The sequence below is a fragment of the Bombus huntii genome, chromosome 6 (assembly GCF_024542735.1).
Source record: "Bombus huntii isolate Logan2020A chromosome 6, iyBomHunt1.1, whole genome shotgun sequence".
NCBI classification, from domain to species: domain Eukaryota; kingdom Metazoa; phylum Arthropoda; class Insecta; order Hymenoptera; family Apidae; genus Bombus; species Bombus huntii.
Genome location: NC_066243.1, coordinates 3,180,363 through 3,194,914, shown reverse-complemented (window position 1 = coordinate 3,194,914; position 14,552 = coordinate 3,180,363). Strand labels below are relative to the sequence as shown.

General features: G+C 34.6%; 1 protein-coding gene across 12 annotated transcripts in view; it reads right to left on the bottom strand.

The window, feature by feature from the left end:
• LOC126866589 (acetylcholine receptor subunit alpha-like) overlaps positions 1-14,552 on the bottom strand; it is a 382,525-nt gene that overhangs the window by 262,104 nt on the left and 105,869 nt on the right. For 9 of the 12 annotated variants that reach the window (XM_050620377.1, XM_050620376.1, XM_050620382.1 and 6 more), the window contains one exon: positions 12,234-12,278. In XM_050620377.1, coding sequence (XP_050476334.1) covers positions 12,234-12,278 — 45 coding nt within the window. Of the gene's footprint in view, positions 1-12,233; positions 12,279-14,552 lie in introns of those variants that run through there. The other 3 variants (XM_050620384.1, XM_050620387.1, XM_050620388.1) reach the window with 2 other exon arrangements.

The window sequence follows — 14,552 nt, the reverse complement described above, 5'->3', positions numbered from 1 at the left end:
AAAAAGTATTTAGTAATCAAATAGCTATATATTTGTGTAATATAAATAAATCCAGGCTTCTTTATGTAGACAGGCTTTCAGAGAAACAGTATGAAAGATGTTTCCCTTTTTTCTAAACTGTATACTTTAGATAAAAGTACAAACGTCGATCATTTCTAAGAATGTTGCGTTTGTTATGTATTGTGTGGTAAATTGGACAAGCGTTAAATTTTCGTCAAAAAATTGTCGCTCTTTGAACCATTAGGCAACGTCATAACTTTGTGAAAAATAATCGTGCAGTCATTTTGGTAGGAAAAGCCTTTAGTTTGACTCGCAGAGGTCTTTTTTTCCGCAACGTACTTTTACAATAAAAAATGGAGCTCAAAGAATTAACTGGTTCTACGGGGTTGAACAAATTTGTTAAATTAAAATCATGAGGGATTCAAAAATTGGCGTCTCTCTATTACAACGTTACCTTAAAAATTCCTTTTTTACAGTCGTTCTATCGCACTTTTAAAATAAAAAGCGTGCCGCCAGCATTAGAATAATTTCCGGCAAAATAATTACAGAGGGGTTGCACTGTTGCATTTAAATTGCGTGTGTGTATGTGTTTGGCATGTTTAGTCTGTGTGAATGTGTAATATCAACATGTACGTTGCATATACTAAGTACGCATATTAGACACTCTCACGTTATACATACACACGAAAAAGAAGGTTAAACTTCTACAAAATTCAAAAGTACAAGTCTCAATTGAATTTATTTTCAATTAAAAATCGATATCTTAGAATTAAATTAAAAGTTATGTTTTAAGTGAATCTATTCCTAATTAAAAATTGCTTTTTAAAATTTCTTAAATTTAACTTTACACATCAGCCGAGCAATTTCACAACACAAGAATTAGCTATGTATGTCGTTCGTCTGCTATTACTTGCACATACATACGTATGTATATAAGAAATAAAAAGCTTTCACATTTTCATTTCCTAAAAACCGTATTCTTACATAACATCTTCTTTTGCCACTTGTATATTTATTCAAAATACAAGAACGTAACACACGAATCTATATCTGTACCTAAGCATTCATGTTCTGCCATTTAGGATTACTTCAAAAACATTATGTTGTGGTTGTCTTAATGCTGACTATAATTTTACATTATAAAAACAAGAATCGATGGTCCACAAAATGCAAATGATATTGGAATATTTTGCAAAACAGTTTAGAAAGAACTTGTTTTTATTATTAGCAAATTTACATTTTCAAATCAACATTTCCTGATTACTTCTTCAATTATCTCCAATGGCGATGAAAATAATTTACATGTTCCTTTTACGTAACTTTTAACTGATTCATGGAAACTATCAGATCTAAAACTTTCATTCAATAACAAAAACTTTCTAGTCAAAATGCGCTTATACAATATATTTCCTATTTGTAGGAAATTCAAAGTTGCAACAACGCACGTTATGCAAAAACCTAACATGCAAAAATATGCAAAGCTCTGCTCCAGCTGCTTTCCTTTACCCGTGCCTAAGAAGACACAAATCTGCATGAAAATCCTCAGGCTACTTTTCAAAGAACCTCGTTTCGACCAGCTATTTTCCTCTACATTAGTTTCCAAGCGATAATTCATCGGTTTTACAAAAACCAGATGCTAGAAAATGGTACAAAGACCGGTATACCTCATTGGTCGACGCCACTGCTGTCTCTCAGTGCTCACGTGCAACGGCGATTTTTCAATTGTACAGGAGCATTTGGTCCGGAACAAAGTCGTCGGCAACGAAAGGACAACGAGTTTCGCGAAACCAACAGCCCGGTTCGAAACGATACAACACGGACAAGTCTCGTCATTACCCTCAGTTACACGTGGCACGCGTGTATAGTCGTCGCAAGCGAGCGCTAGCCGAAGGCAAACCGGTTGTACGCAGTAGCTAGTAGGTTGTCGCAAACGGTCGGTTCGGAGGGTTAGTCGGAAGCTAAAGAGGGTGGTTTCGACGTTGAAGGATGGCGTGTCGCTGGGAGACGCGTGCAGAATACCTGGCAGCGCACGTACACGCATAAGTACACAGAGAAACGGATGTGACTCTTGTCAGTGTAACGATCTGAAACGTCGCTGCCACACACTCTCTCTGTTTCTCCGTTGCTCCTGTTCTCGATTTCAAATCCCGTCTTTATCGAACGTCACGGCCGACCAAACAAGTGTTCGCCATATGGTACAATACGGTTATGAATCGTCAAGCAGTGACGAACCGAGCTGTCACCGTGAAAAATTACCCAGAGAAGGGAGAAACGTCATGGAAAACGTTGTTGGCAGAATTTGTGCAGTACAAACGAGAACGCGGCAACGATTAAATTTGCACCGCCTTCAGACACAGGGGACGATGACAGACAGCCAGAGAAAGTATGAAATCGTAAAGAAACGAGGGAAAGAAAAAACCGACGCCTAGTAAATGGAAAAATATTAAAATTTCAACGGGGACAAAACAAATAGTACATATACAGGGTGTTTCAGTTGTATACGGTCAAACGGTATCAGCATATTCTTACGATTAATGCTCACTTACGAAGCTGTAGAAAAGATATCGCGATAAATGTATCGACTAATTTCTATCTTTTGAATTTTCGACCGATTTAATGGAGCGATTTCTATTTGTGGAAAAGATTGAAATGTGTCGGGCAGAAATTAATTCGTTTGGGGAATTGATACAGATGATTGATACTGCATTCGGTGAAGTGAAAGAATGGCAATAGACTGAATGTATCATTTCGAATGTATCGTTGATTTTCTGTCTGCAAGAACGGACGACATTTTTTGTAAACATGAAAAATCCATGGAACGAGAGTGCATTCATTTAAAATTATGGTATTTTGTTGTAACTTTGTAATGGAGCATTCACGATCCATTATTTATATAACATCTTTGCTTACGTTCAAACGTACAATTTGCTGGCCATTTGACGAGGTAGAAAGGAAGCACCCTGTATATAGGTATGTTCTATTTAACCGGCAACGTTTAAATATTTGAAGAAGTACGAATGATACGAAGAAATGTCTGAGACAAAAGTTGTACGGTATCGCGGGGAATATTCTATTTCGCATAGCTTTGCTTTGCATAGTTTACCTTGTGACGACCTTGAAACGTCCTGCAAGGGTGACATCAGAATTTTTATTTTTTATACCGTCTTTTCTTATTACATATTCTTGCAACTGACAGTCAAACGTTTTCAAAACGCTACAAACTTGTGTCTTTCGCACCATGAACTGTCTGGGAAACAGTATGTCCTCGTTGATATCATACAACTTTTTTTCAGACATTTGAACTTTTCCAGTGAAAAAGGACATATTGTGTATATAAACTGTGCAATCATTTTTACTGTGCGATTGTACGATAATTAATAATTAATTAGTTCAAAAGTTACAACGTTTCATCCATCGTTATGTCTGCTACCATTAACATTTTATAGGAAAGTTTCTTACAAAAACTATACAACTTGCGCAATTCTATAAAAAGTTTCTTACGAAACTATCTTTATCTTACTGGCAAGGATTAATAAGACATAAAAGTCAACTTGTCTCGTCTTTTTAAATTAAACGCTACATTTAACTCGTTTAAATAAAGTAGTAGCTACATTAAAGTAACTCATGAAACGAACTCAATGACGTACAGCAGTAAGAGCTTTCGGAGTCCGATATGAATTAACATTCTGTTTAATCTTCTACTCTTGCGAAAATATCTCTTCCTTATCAACATCTTTTTTTCAACATTTTAATTGTAGGAAAAAAATCAACAGAAATGATCAAATAGCGCGCCGTTGATTCAAATACATTTTGAATATCGTTGAGATATCGTTGCATTGTTATAGAAGATAGTAGCCGATTTATATCCACTAACGTTGCCATAATTCTGCTCTGATAATCTGCTTTTTCACAACTTGTGGAAACTGTACGAACCCTCTACGAATCATCTCTCGTGGAAACGGCTTTATCAGTAAATCAGATGAATTGTAATTTCAATAAAACGAGACGAATTATTACGTCGAAGCGGATCTACGACACATAGATGGAGTATCATGCGACAGATAAGACTATTTTCGTGCAATTTCCTATGGCAAATAGCATAGCGAAACTTTACATCGATGTAAGATTCGGATCGCATTGCCACAGATATTACTGGATCACGTGAAATTGTTCTGAAACTAATCTGAGAATCGTGTGCAACTATTGCTGAGGCAACAGTTTCACTTATATCACCGATTGTCGGTTTCTGTGAAAGTGTTTCTGACACAATTTCTTGAAACTTTCCATTTCTCTTAATTGCTTGCAAAGATTTCGAAATTCATAAGAATGCTGAAGTTTCCTCTCGTAATTCAAATGTTCTGTTCTTGCACTGCTTCCTGGCCATGTTTTTCTTTTGCAGATAAATCGTTTCTGGCATGCCTTTATCCACAATCTTTAAGTACTATCCTATTGTACATTGAATAAAATTAACGATTTTTTTTATTTATTGTTTATTGCATTTATTACATCCCCTGGTCAGACATGTGTATTTTATAGATATATATGTAACGTGAACTAAATACAGTAATGTGCTACAACTAAGATAATTAAATAGTTAATTCACAACTCACAACTAATAGTTTACAACTTATAACAACTCGGCAACTCAACTCTCGACTCCTCACCACTCGACTCCTCACCACTCGATTCTCAACTCACGACTTGACTGCTCATAACTCGACTCTCCACTCACGACTATCTCAACTCGACTCTCAACTCACGACTACTCCACTCGACTCTCAACTCACGATTTGACTCCTCACAACTCGACTCTTCACTCACGACTATCTCAACTCGACTCTCAACTCACGACTACTCCACTCGACTCTCAACTCACGACTACTCCATTCGACTCTCAACTCACGACTATTCCACTCGACTCTTCAGGTAACGACTCCCGATAAAAGCTGCCAGGCCCTTTTGGCCTAACGGCACTTAGGTCATTTCTCCACGATACTACAATACCGTGTTCTGTTAATGACTTATTGTTAGCATGATAAACAAGTGGAGCTATCTCTAAAGTAGAAGATTAAATAGAACATTATTTTACTAATAATATTGTTACTTGAAACTTGTCAGTAAATTTTTTTCACATAGTTTTCGACGATCTGAACCTTCCAGTTGCGTGGGGTAGGCAATACAAGTGCAATCTTTCATTTGTTCTAGTCTAAAATAAGAATATCATAGATTCTGCCTATTTCAACGCTTTAATTTCTAATACTAGCAAGATCTTTAATTTCGTGCCTTTTTCAATCGCTTTTCTTTATTGTAGAGTTGAACTGTTTTACTGGTCGTTAAAATAATGAAATGTGGCGAAAAAGGCTTAATTTATAGTAAAGATACGAAAAGAATAATATACCTCACATACATTTCAAAATAAACCCTTGAAATCTAATTTGTGTCGACAGAAATATAAATAGAAAAAAATGGACAATGTTTCCAATATTGCATTATAATTTGAATTTCGAGAATTGGAGGGTTGAAAGACTCATACGTATGACGTTGTGAGTTATGCAATACGTTTTCGAAGTGATTACGACCTACAATAAATAAAATATAGCCATTCCATTTAAGAAAATAATCTTGATTTTTCCATCTTATTAATCCTTTCAAGTAGTATAGAACTATTGCCACTACGTGCTCTAAAACCATTCTATTTTCGAAATTTCATCTACGAAAATTCGTATGAGACTCTAATGATAACAGACATTTTGCATGACGAAACTAAGCGAAATAAAAATTCCAGTATAGAAGAGTGTACGAAATAGATTCAGAAAGGGGAAACAAGGAACATTTTTATAAGACTGTAATTGTAGCAGACGTTTTGAGCGATGAAACTAGGCGAAACACTCTGTATAAAAGAGTGTGTAAAATAAATTAAGAAATAGAAAAGCAAGATGTGAAAATAAATGAGGTACGATTTGTAGAGAGAATGAATAGTAGAAAGGCATACAAGATAAAGGACAAAATAAGGAAAAGAGAAAGTGGAAGAATAATATGAAAGCAGAAGAGAAGGAGCAAGGCAACGTGGAGAAAACAGAGTTCGCATCGGTAATGAGCGCAAAGGGTCGGTTTTCCGATGCAGAAACTCTGAAACAGTTTATCAACGTGGTGAATGGGAAAGAAGAAAGCTCATTTGCCAATAGAAATATATTATCGATGATCTCTATCTTTTACAAATAATGAAAGATTAATGTTGTCTCTTCTAAAAATGTTAATTTCGATCGTAAAACGAATTTTCAGAATAGATGGTGCAGTAACTTTCCTCGCAATTTCTATTAAAAACGTAACTTTCACTATATTTTACTAGAAACAAAAGTATTACTAGCCGATGATGAAACTAAAAACTTTTAGTTTAGAAAGGAAGACTCTTCTCGCTATAGAATTTGCTTCATAAACTTTATTCTTGGCATGCGAGATGAAAAGCAACTGGAAGGAAAATGAACCTTGAGCTCAGTATTGTAGTATCGTAAATTATTATAATTAGTTTATTAATAATAAATGGATTAAACAGATGTTAATGAAACAGAAAACGATGGTTATTTAACATGAACTAATCGCAACAACGCATTGCAATTAAGACAACTAGGTATTTAATTAACAACTCTCGTCACCACAGATTCAACTCTCTCTCAACAACGCTAACAACACTATCTTGACAACGCAATCTGCACTCTCTGGCTTCTCAACTCACACTGCCGTTAATTCGTTTATGTCCCATAGCAACTCCTTGCCTTTTGTCTTAGCCTCATACCTTTTGTCTTAGCCCCACCACGCACATGCTCAGCAGCCGCTTGTTTATAATTTGCACGACATCTCCAGGCCCCTCGTCCATGATACTACAGTATTTATCTGTTTTCCTAGCCTGTTTTAATCTTTGCTCACAACACTCCTTAATACTAGAACTGCCGCACCAGTCAAATTGATTGGTTTTACAATTTTATTTTAAAATTCCTACTTCATGTTGTATTTTCTTCCCACAATGATGTAATGACTTTCTCAACGATAACTAAAGAATAATATAATGAGCTTTATTTTGTTTTTTAAGTATTCAAATTGAAAATAATTTTGTATCAAGGCTACTTATACCAATACCAGTCAAAATGACCGGTACTTGTCAAAGTGTAAAAGGATCCTGTAATCTGTTTATCGAACCCCAATTAACCAGTTTTCTCGTTTTGTACAACTTGCCACACATTATTAAAATTTTTACCGCGTATCATTCGATATGACGATATCAGTTATCAGGAAAATTCCGGATCGATCGCTAGATCGCTAGATGCTAACACTAGAAATACCACACCAATCAAAATGACTGGTTCTACAATTTTATAAATGTGTCAACCCTCGTTTAGGGATCCCAGATGGATTAATAATATCAAAAATCTACTACATAACACGGAATTTCTTCTATGGGAAAATAATAAATCAATAAATATAAAAATATTCTATTATTACGTATTTTTTAAAGACCAGCCATTTTGATTGGTTTTGGTAGATATAACTTCGTGTTAACTATCGGTAGTTTCAGTGTTGATTAGTTATGAGACTGATATAGGCGGTAATTCTTCTCGGACGCAGAGGCGTAATTTAACTTTCTCGAGAAATTTTTCAGCCCACAAACGTACGTATTAATAGACCGATTGATGCCATAAATCTCGTAGTTTCGAGATCTTTAACTTACTCCTACGAGACCTATTAATTAAGCAATTAAACGGAACTATGTATTTTAAATAACGTAAAAAAGACTTGAATAAAGAAATGTTCAAAATTTCGTGGATGATCTTTCATGGACATTTCCCATAACATGAAAACTCTTTCGATGTATAAACAGTAAAGAGGAGTAAACAAGTAAAAGTATATGTATATTATTGGTGGAGTGTTGATTGATTTATAAAAATTGATGAATCAACGTGTAATTGACAATTGAATCGTTCACAGGCCAAAGTGGTCAACTCTAATTTTTGAAATTTTTTAGATCTCAGTGTCAAGTTCATCTTTTATAATTACATCAATTTGCCTTGCTTCTTGGTTTGTGAAGTTAATTAATTCGACAGATAAACAGTTTAATTAATAAGCCAACGAAGAGCAAAAGTTCTCGTTAAAGTAGGAAGAAATAAGAAGTCAAAGGGAAAGGATTCTACGATAAGTTTCTCAATCTATTTCCTTGCATCTCATCACGAGACTGGTCCTTCGAGTAGTTTGTTAATTAGCACACGCGTGCAAACAGAATGATCACACACACCAACCATGGATATAAGTATCGTGCTAGTAGACTGCGAATTTTTATGCAAATTCATATTTTTGAGAATATAATTAAAACAGTGGAACCTTGGTGGAAAATTGTTTTACCTAGCAAGTGTTGTAGGAAGCACTATACTTTGAACAATATGTGCATTTCGTGCAATTCTGTACTTTCAAATTTCCTATAAATGCATACAAATTTTTATTGCACGTATTTGAACGGTATTTGCTCGCCACAAAATGACAGCGAAGTCAGAAAATCGACACGGATATCGGATAACTGCATTTGATATCGAACGCCAGATTTTAAAAACTTCCCAATAAAAAGAAACATGCTCGTTTCCAATGAAACCAGCGCTAGAACAAGACAAAATCGATAGTTGTGTGTTAAAATAAACGTTATGTTAAAATAGCGCTAGTTTAAATTTATACAAAAATTAAAACGTTATCTTGAAGTCGCGATAAAAAGTGTAAAAAAAAAAATGAAATGCAACGAGGTAGAAAAATATGTAGTATCGAATATGGGACACAGAAAATTTGTAAAAAATTCTCGAACAACTTTATTTTCATTACAGCGGTCCAAATTTCCATATGGCCACTGTGTTCTTTGGTAAAATCTTACGATCATTTTATTCTAACGATAAGTTTGTGTATGATAGCATTTTGGGAAAATTAGAAAAAAAAACACGTGCTTCGGTTGTGACAACGGAAATAGCATTTCTTTCAAAAGATATAAAAGATATAATTAATTAAATTAATATAAAATGATATAATTAACGTAAAAATATAATTTAACAGAAGACAAAATTCAAAATTTCTATAAAACCAACGCGCTCTTTAAATAAATAAAATGCAAATTGACAGTAACTTGCTCGCTGTTTCCATATCGATAGTTTATACAAATTTTGTAATATTTTTCTATCGATAGACGTCCACGTTTGATAATTCACCAATGGAATTATATTGCCTGCAATGCATGACATTTTCTCGCAATGAGCCCCCAAAGATTTTCTATGGAATTCTAATCTGGGGAACAAGCTGGCCATGTTAAATCCTTGATATTCCTTTTCATGTAGCCATTGTTTTGTACGTTTTGACGTGTAAATCGGAGCGTTATCGTGTTGATAAATAAAATTATCATCTGCAATTCTTTCTGTGAATGTTATTAAAACCATTTCTACATATACGTTTCTTTTCTATTTCTTCCAAAATGGTATCATACACAGACTTGTCATTAAAATGGGATATTTATAAGATTTTACTGTAAAACATACAGTAGCTTTATGGAAATTTCAGCAACTTTATGTACATGTACTCTCATGTTTCTCCTGCCATCTTCCTGTCCAATCTCCTGATCCAAGAGAAACAAGCATCACACACACTGAACTATTTATCTCGGTAATTATTCGCAGCAACATCAATTAAAGGATACATAAATCCTTGACCAAGAAAGTAAATTCACTGTTAAGAAGGAGCCACGTTCGTAGATTTACGGCCGTAAATTGCATGTATACGTCTAACGTATTTAGCGGGATTTATCTTTGAAGACGTTTTTCAAGTTGCTCGCAGAACGAGGATAAGGATGTTAATTGGTCTCGCTTAATTATTCTTCAATTACATTTGCTGCTGCACCTTGCTGTCTTGCCTCTCGTCCCTCCTCAGCTTGATTCTTTCTAGCAAAAGAAACGGCGCGCAACGCTGTGTACTTACACGAATACATATTACTTGGCGAAGCAATTTGCAGTTACTGTGCTGACGATGACTCGAAATACCTAAGCGTCTGTTACTTCCCACGCACGAATTACGCCGCGCCACCTTCAGCCTATTCGGCTGGTCCGCCTGTTTTCCTTCAAACTTCTCCCACAATTTCCAATTTTAAGTAATCGTTCATTTACGACGTTACCGCGTTGCTCAGATTCGTTTACCATCGAGACATGATACAGTGACTGGCGAAACTGTTTGGATGCACATGGAAACTTATTGCGGATGCATTATGCGTATTATACGAAGGATTTTGCAATATTTCGAAATTTTACGTATTTCTACGGTTCTTCGCGTTGCAGCCGTATTTTTGTTAAGAGGCGTTCAGAGCATCGATATTGTTGTTAATATTTAGACTTCTCGATGTTATGAGTCCCTAGATTTTAGACGATCGATATACAGGATGTAACAGAACACGTGAGACTCACTTCAGGATCTGACTGTACACGTAAAAAGGATGAAAAAAATTGATATAAACGTATCTACCTATGTGTCTTCGTTCGTGAGATATAACGAATTTTGTAAGCAGAACAAACCCAGTGAATATACCAAGTCGAAATACTAAGCTTCAGAACAGGACAAGCTTTCCGACAAATTCGGGAAACGCCAGCAAGCGTTCAGAGTGTAACCGGAACCATGACAAGACGTTTACTGGTTTGCTTTGAAATACAGGATCGTCTTTTTGAGCATCTTCTGTGATAGTAATCAGACAACATAAAAACGAAGCAGAAAATTCGTTGTCTTTCATGAACAAACATAGATAGAACACATATTTACCTGAGCTTATTTTTATTGTTTTAACAGGTTCTGTTGCAACCTATATATTATCGATATGACATTGAGAACCTTAAATATTGACAATAATTAGCAATTAATCAGACAACATAAAAACAAAGCAGAAAATTCGTTGTCTTTCATGAACAAACATAGATAGAACACATATTTACATGAGCTTATTTTCTTTGTTTTAACAGGTTCTATTGCAACCTATATATTGTCGATATGACATTGAGAACCTTAAATATTGACAATAATTAGCAATTAATCAGACAACATAAAAACGAAGCAGAAAATTCGTTGTCTTTCATGAACAAACATAGATAGAACATATATTTACCTGATCTTATTTTTATTGTTTTAACAGGTTTTGTTGCAACCTGTATATTGTCTACACGATGTTGAGAACCTTAAATATTGGCAATAATTAGCAATTAATCAGATAACACAAAAACGGAACAGAAAATTCGTTTTATCTCATGGTCGAACATAGATAGAACATATGTTCATACGAGCCTATTTCTATTGTTTTTACGAGTACAATCAGCTTCCGAAGTGTGCACCATACGTTCTCTTACATCCTGTACATTGTCGATGCAATAATAAGAATCTTAAATATTAACTATAATATCGATCTTTACAACGTTTCAATTTTCTTTAAATTTTTGTATCTTCTTTTTTTCTCCAGATCTGTCCGGAAAATCACGAAACTTCGGAACAAAGTATAACGTACTAATAAAGAAACGACTGAAACCCGAAGAAGCATAAATATGTCATTTTGAAACTTCATTAACTGTGACAAGATACCACTATCACGATTATAGTAGTAAAATCTGAAACGAATCTGGAAGTATACATATAGAAATTACAAGATATTTATTGGAAACATACATCTCGAAAGGATCAGGAAAATATTTGCACGATCAATTGTTTACTATATATCAGAATATTTAATGAGATCACTTTTCAGCACTAATTGCATGTTCAAGACGACTATTAGAATCGTGTATTAATTCTTCGTTGGATGTATGTTTGCGATAAATGTATTGTAACTTGTAATTTATATCTATATATATTTTCATTGGTAAAATTTGATCGATATAACGACGATAATCGTGTCTCATCGTAGTGTTAATAAAATTTCAAGAACTTTCGTATAGCATACGTAATACATTCATAAAAATTTCCTGCGTCAAATATTCGAATACTTCTCTGAACTGTCCCATATATTCAAAGCGTTTAAAACTGTGAAAACGAGTCACGAACATATAGCGGTAATTAATTTTAGTAATTAAATCGCTGCGCAGATGAGTTATATCACGACGAATAATCTTTCTAAGGACAGATTAAGCCGACAGTGTTTAATCTAGCTGTCGTCATTCTTTCTAAGGAGATGAATTAATATCACTCACCTGTTCGACCCACAGATTCGTCGTCATGATCTGATTCTTCAAGTTCTGTAACAAACGTAAAAAAATGACTTCTTAATTCATTGTATTAAGTATCGTTAGAGTATATTTAGATCTAAATACTAATTTTCTTATTTTTCTTTCTCGCTCCATTATGTTCCACATTATTTATGAATTTTTTCATTCAGAGATAAAATTACACATTGATGTGGATGAAAATGAATTATTAAGCTATATAGAATACATAGAATGATTTGGATATGTCAAAAAGCAAGGAAAACGTTTCATACGCACTACAGAAATACACATGTATACGCCGATATGATTTTGCCTGCGAACGCATCAGCCGTTTTCGCAGAAATTGTTCAGCTGCTGCTGCTTAAGTGCAAGCTTCTAAATGTCTTAGCATAAATTGCCTTCTGTTGCCACAAATTACCATATTACTCGGATTCGTGGGCAATCTCCTGGAAAACTGTCGAAGAACTTAGGCGTTATCTACTGATATATTCTACACGAAAGATCATGTAAATTAAAAGCGCGATGATTGAGTTTATAACCAAATGTATTTACCATTTCTATTTACCAATTCTTTTTGGCCAGACCCATTAACATCGCTTATCTGTTCGATCCATGTGCATTTTTACTTCGAATTGTCTAAAATAAGATAAAGCATAACGAAAAAATAACGGTGACATCGTAGTCGTTCGGAAAAAATAATTGGAAAAAGATTATTTTCCCATAAAACCGAATTGTACGTTAATCATTTCTCGAAAATAAGAAGATGTTCAATTTTGGCGGAGACGTTCAATCTAAAAAAATAAGACGAGGACTTTATAATTATGTTTTGACAATCGCAAGACAAGATTATCTATGGAGAAAATATCTCAAATTAGACGTTTACTGCCCATGTTTGTTACGTGAAAAATAAAGCTTGTCACTGTGGAAAAGCGAGCAAAATGTATATTCATAAGGAACTCTTCAAATATCGACTCTACCGTAATTTTTCACGAAGCTTCAATAATATATTTACATCTTAAATAAAGTTTATTTAATATTTGTTGCATCCGTGTGTACAACACAGTGTAGCAAATACAGTACATCGGATGTGATGCAAGGCCACTTGGCGTATTAACACAACTTGTTTTTTGCTTGCGAGATTTCTGACGATTTTTGACGATTGCGAGACGAAGTGAATTTGAAGCGCCTCTTTAAGTTTCAAAATACTTCTGAGAAAACGTCGATATCTCAAAACGAACCAGCGTAAATTTACATGGAAAGTTGTGACGAACAGTTCAGCAGAAGCCAGTCCAATTCGGCGCGAGCAAAAGAGATTGAAATCTGACGTTAATTATTTCAATTATGATGAAAATAAGAAGAGTCGAAGCGAAAAGTTGGTAAACGATATAACTCGCTAATTAAAACGTACGTCGAGTGATTATTCGCCACAGGATGTATACTTTGAAAATTCGTAATACTTCATCAAGATAAATATAAATTAGGCTGCGTACTTGAAAAGTTCGCGAAATATTTCATCAAGATAACAATTATTAATTTACGATATTGCCAGAAGATCGAAAGTTTGCTGGAGGTTTGACTTTGTCCGTAAATTATTCATTCTTTGAATCGGTCTTTGCGAAACATTTGAGATATTTTCCTGGTTTCTCACCGCTAATTTAAATCCGACGCTGTGCAAGTTTTAACGAGTTCAGTATCTGGTCTGCCTCGAGAAGAACGAAACTGTGCGACAGCTGTGAAATGTAAATGCCGCAGAGGTACCAAAGGAACAAGAACCGAACGAAGACAGAGTTCAATGAACGAACTTTAAAACAATATCTACGTCTCTTTTAGCGTTGTCGCCGTTTCATGAAAATGCTTTTTCATGCTAAGTTACTCCAAATATTATCAATGACACTTTTACTGAAAGCGTAAAAGCTGAAATTGATTACAACGTCGTAACTATTGCCAAGTTGTATCTTCTGCGATAATTTGCGTTATCGTCGAAGCACGTGGTTTTTGCAATTCTAACTGCTTCCTTCTTTGCTGAAATGAAATACGCTGACGCGTATTTAACGGTATGAAGAATCCCTGTCATCTTAAACAAGCATATTTCTCGTGTATTAAGAAGATTGATTGGCAAATTTGAAAAGCGTGGCTGTATAATCGCGAACAGTATGAAGAGATTAAATACCAAGAACGTGTACGAGGGAATTAAAATATCAACTTGACGATATGGGGCTGATAATAATAAATTCAATGCTTAATTTAGTTTGTTATTTTAAATGCTTAAATTAAGTGTCTAATTTAACTCTAACTAATTAAATA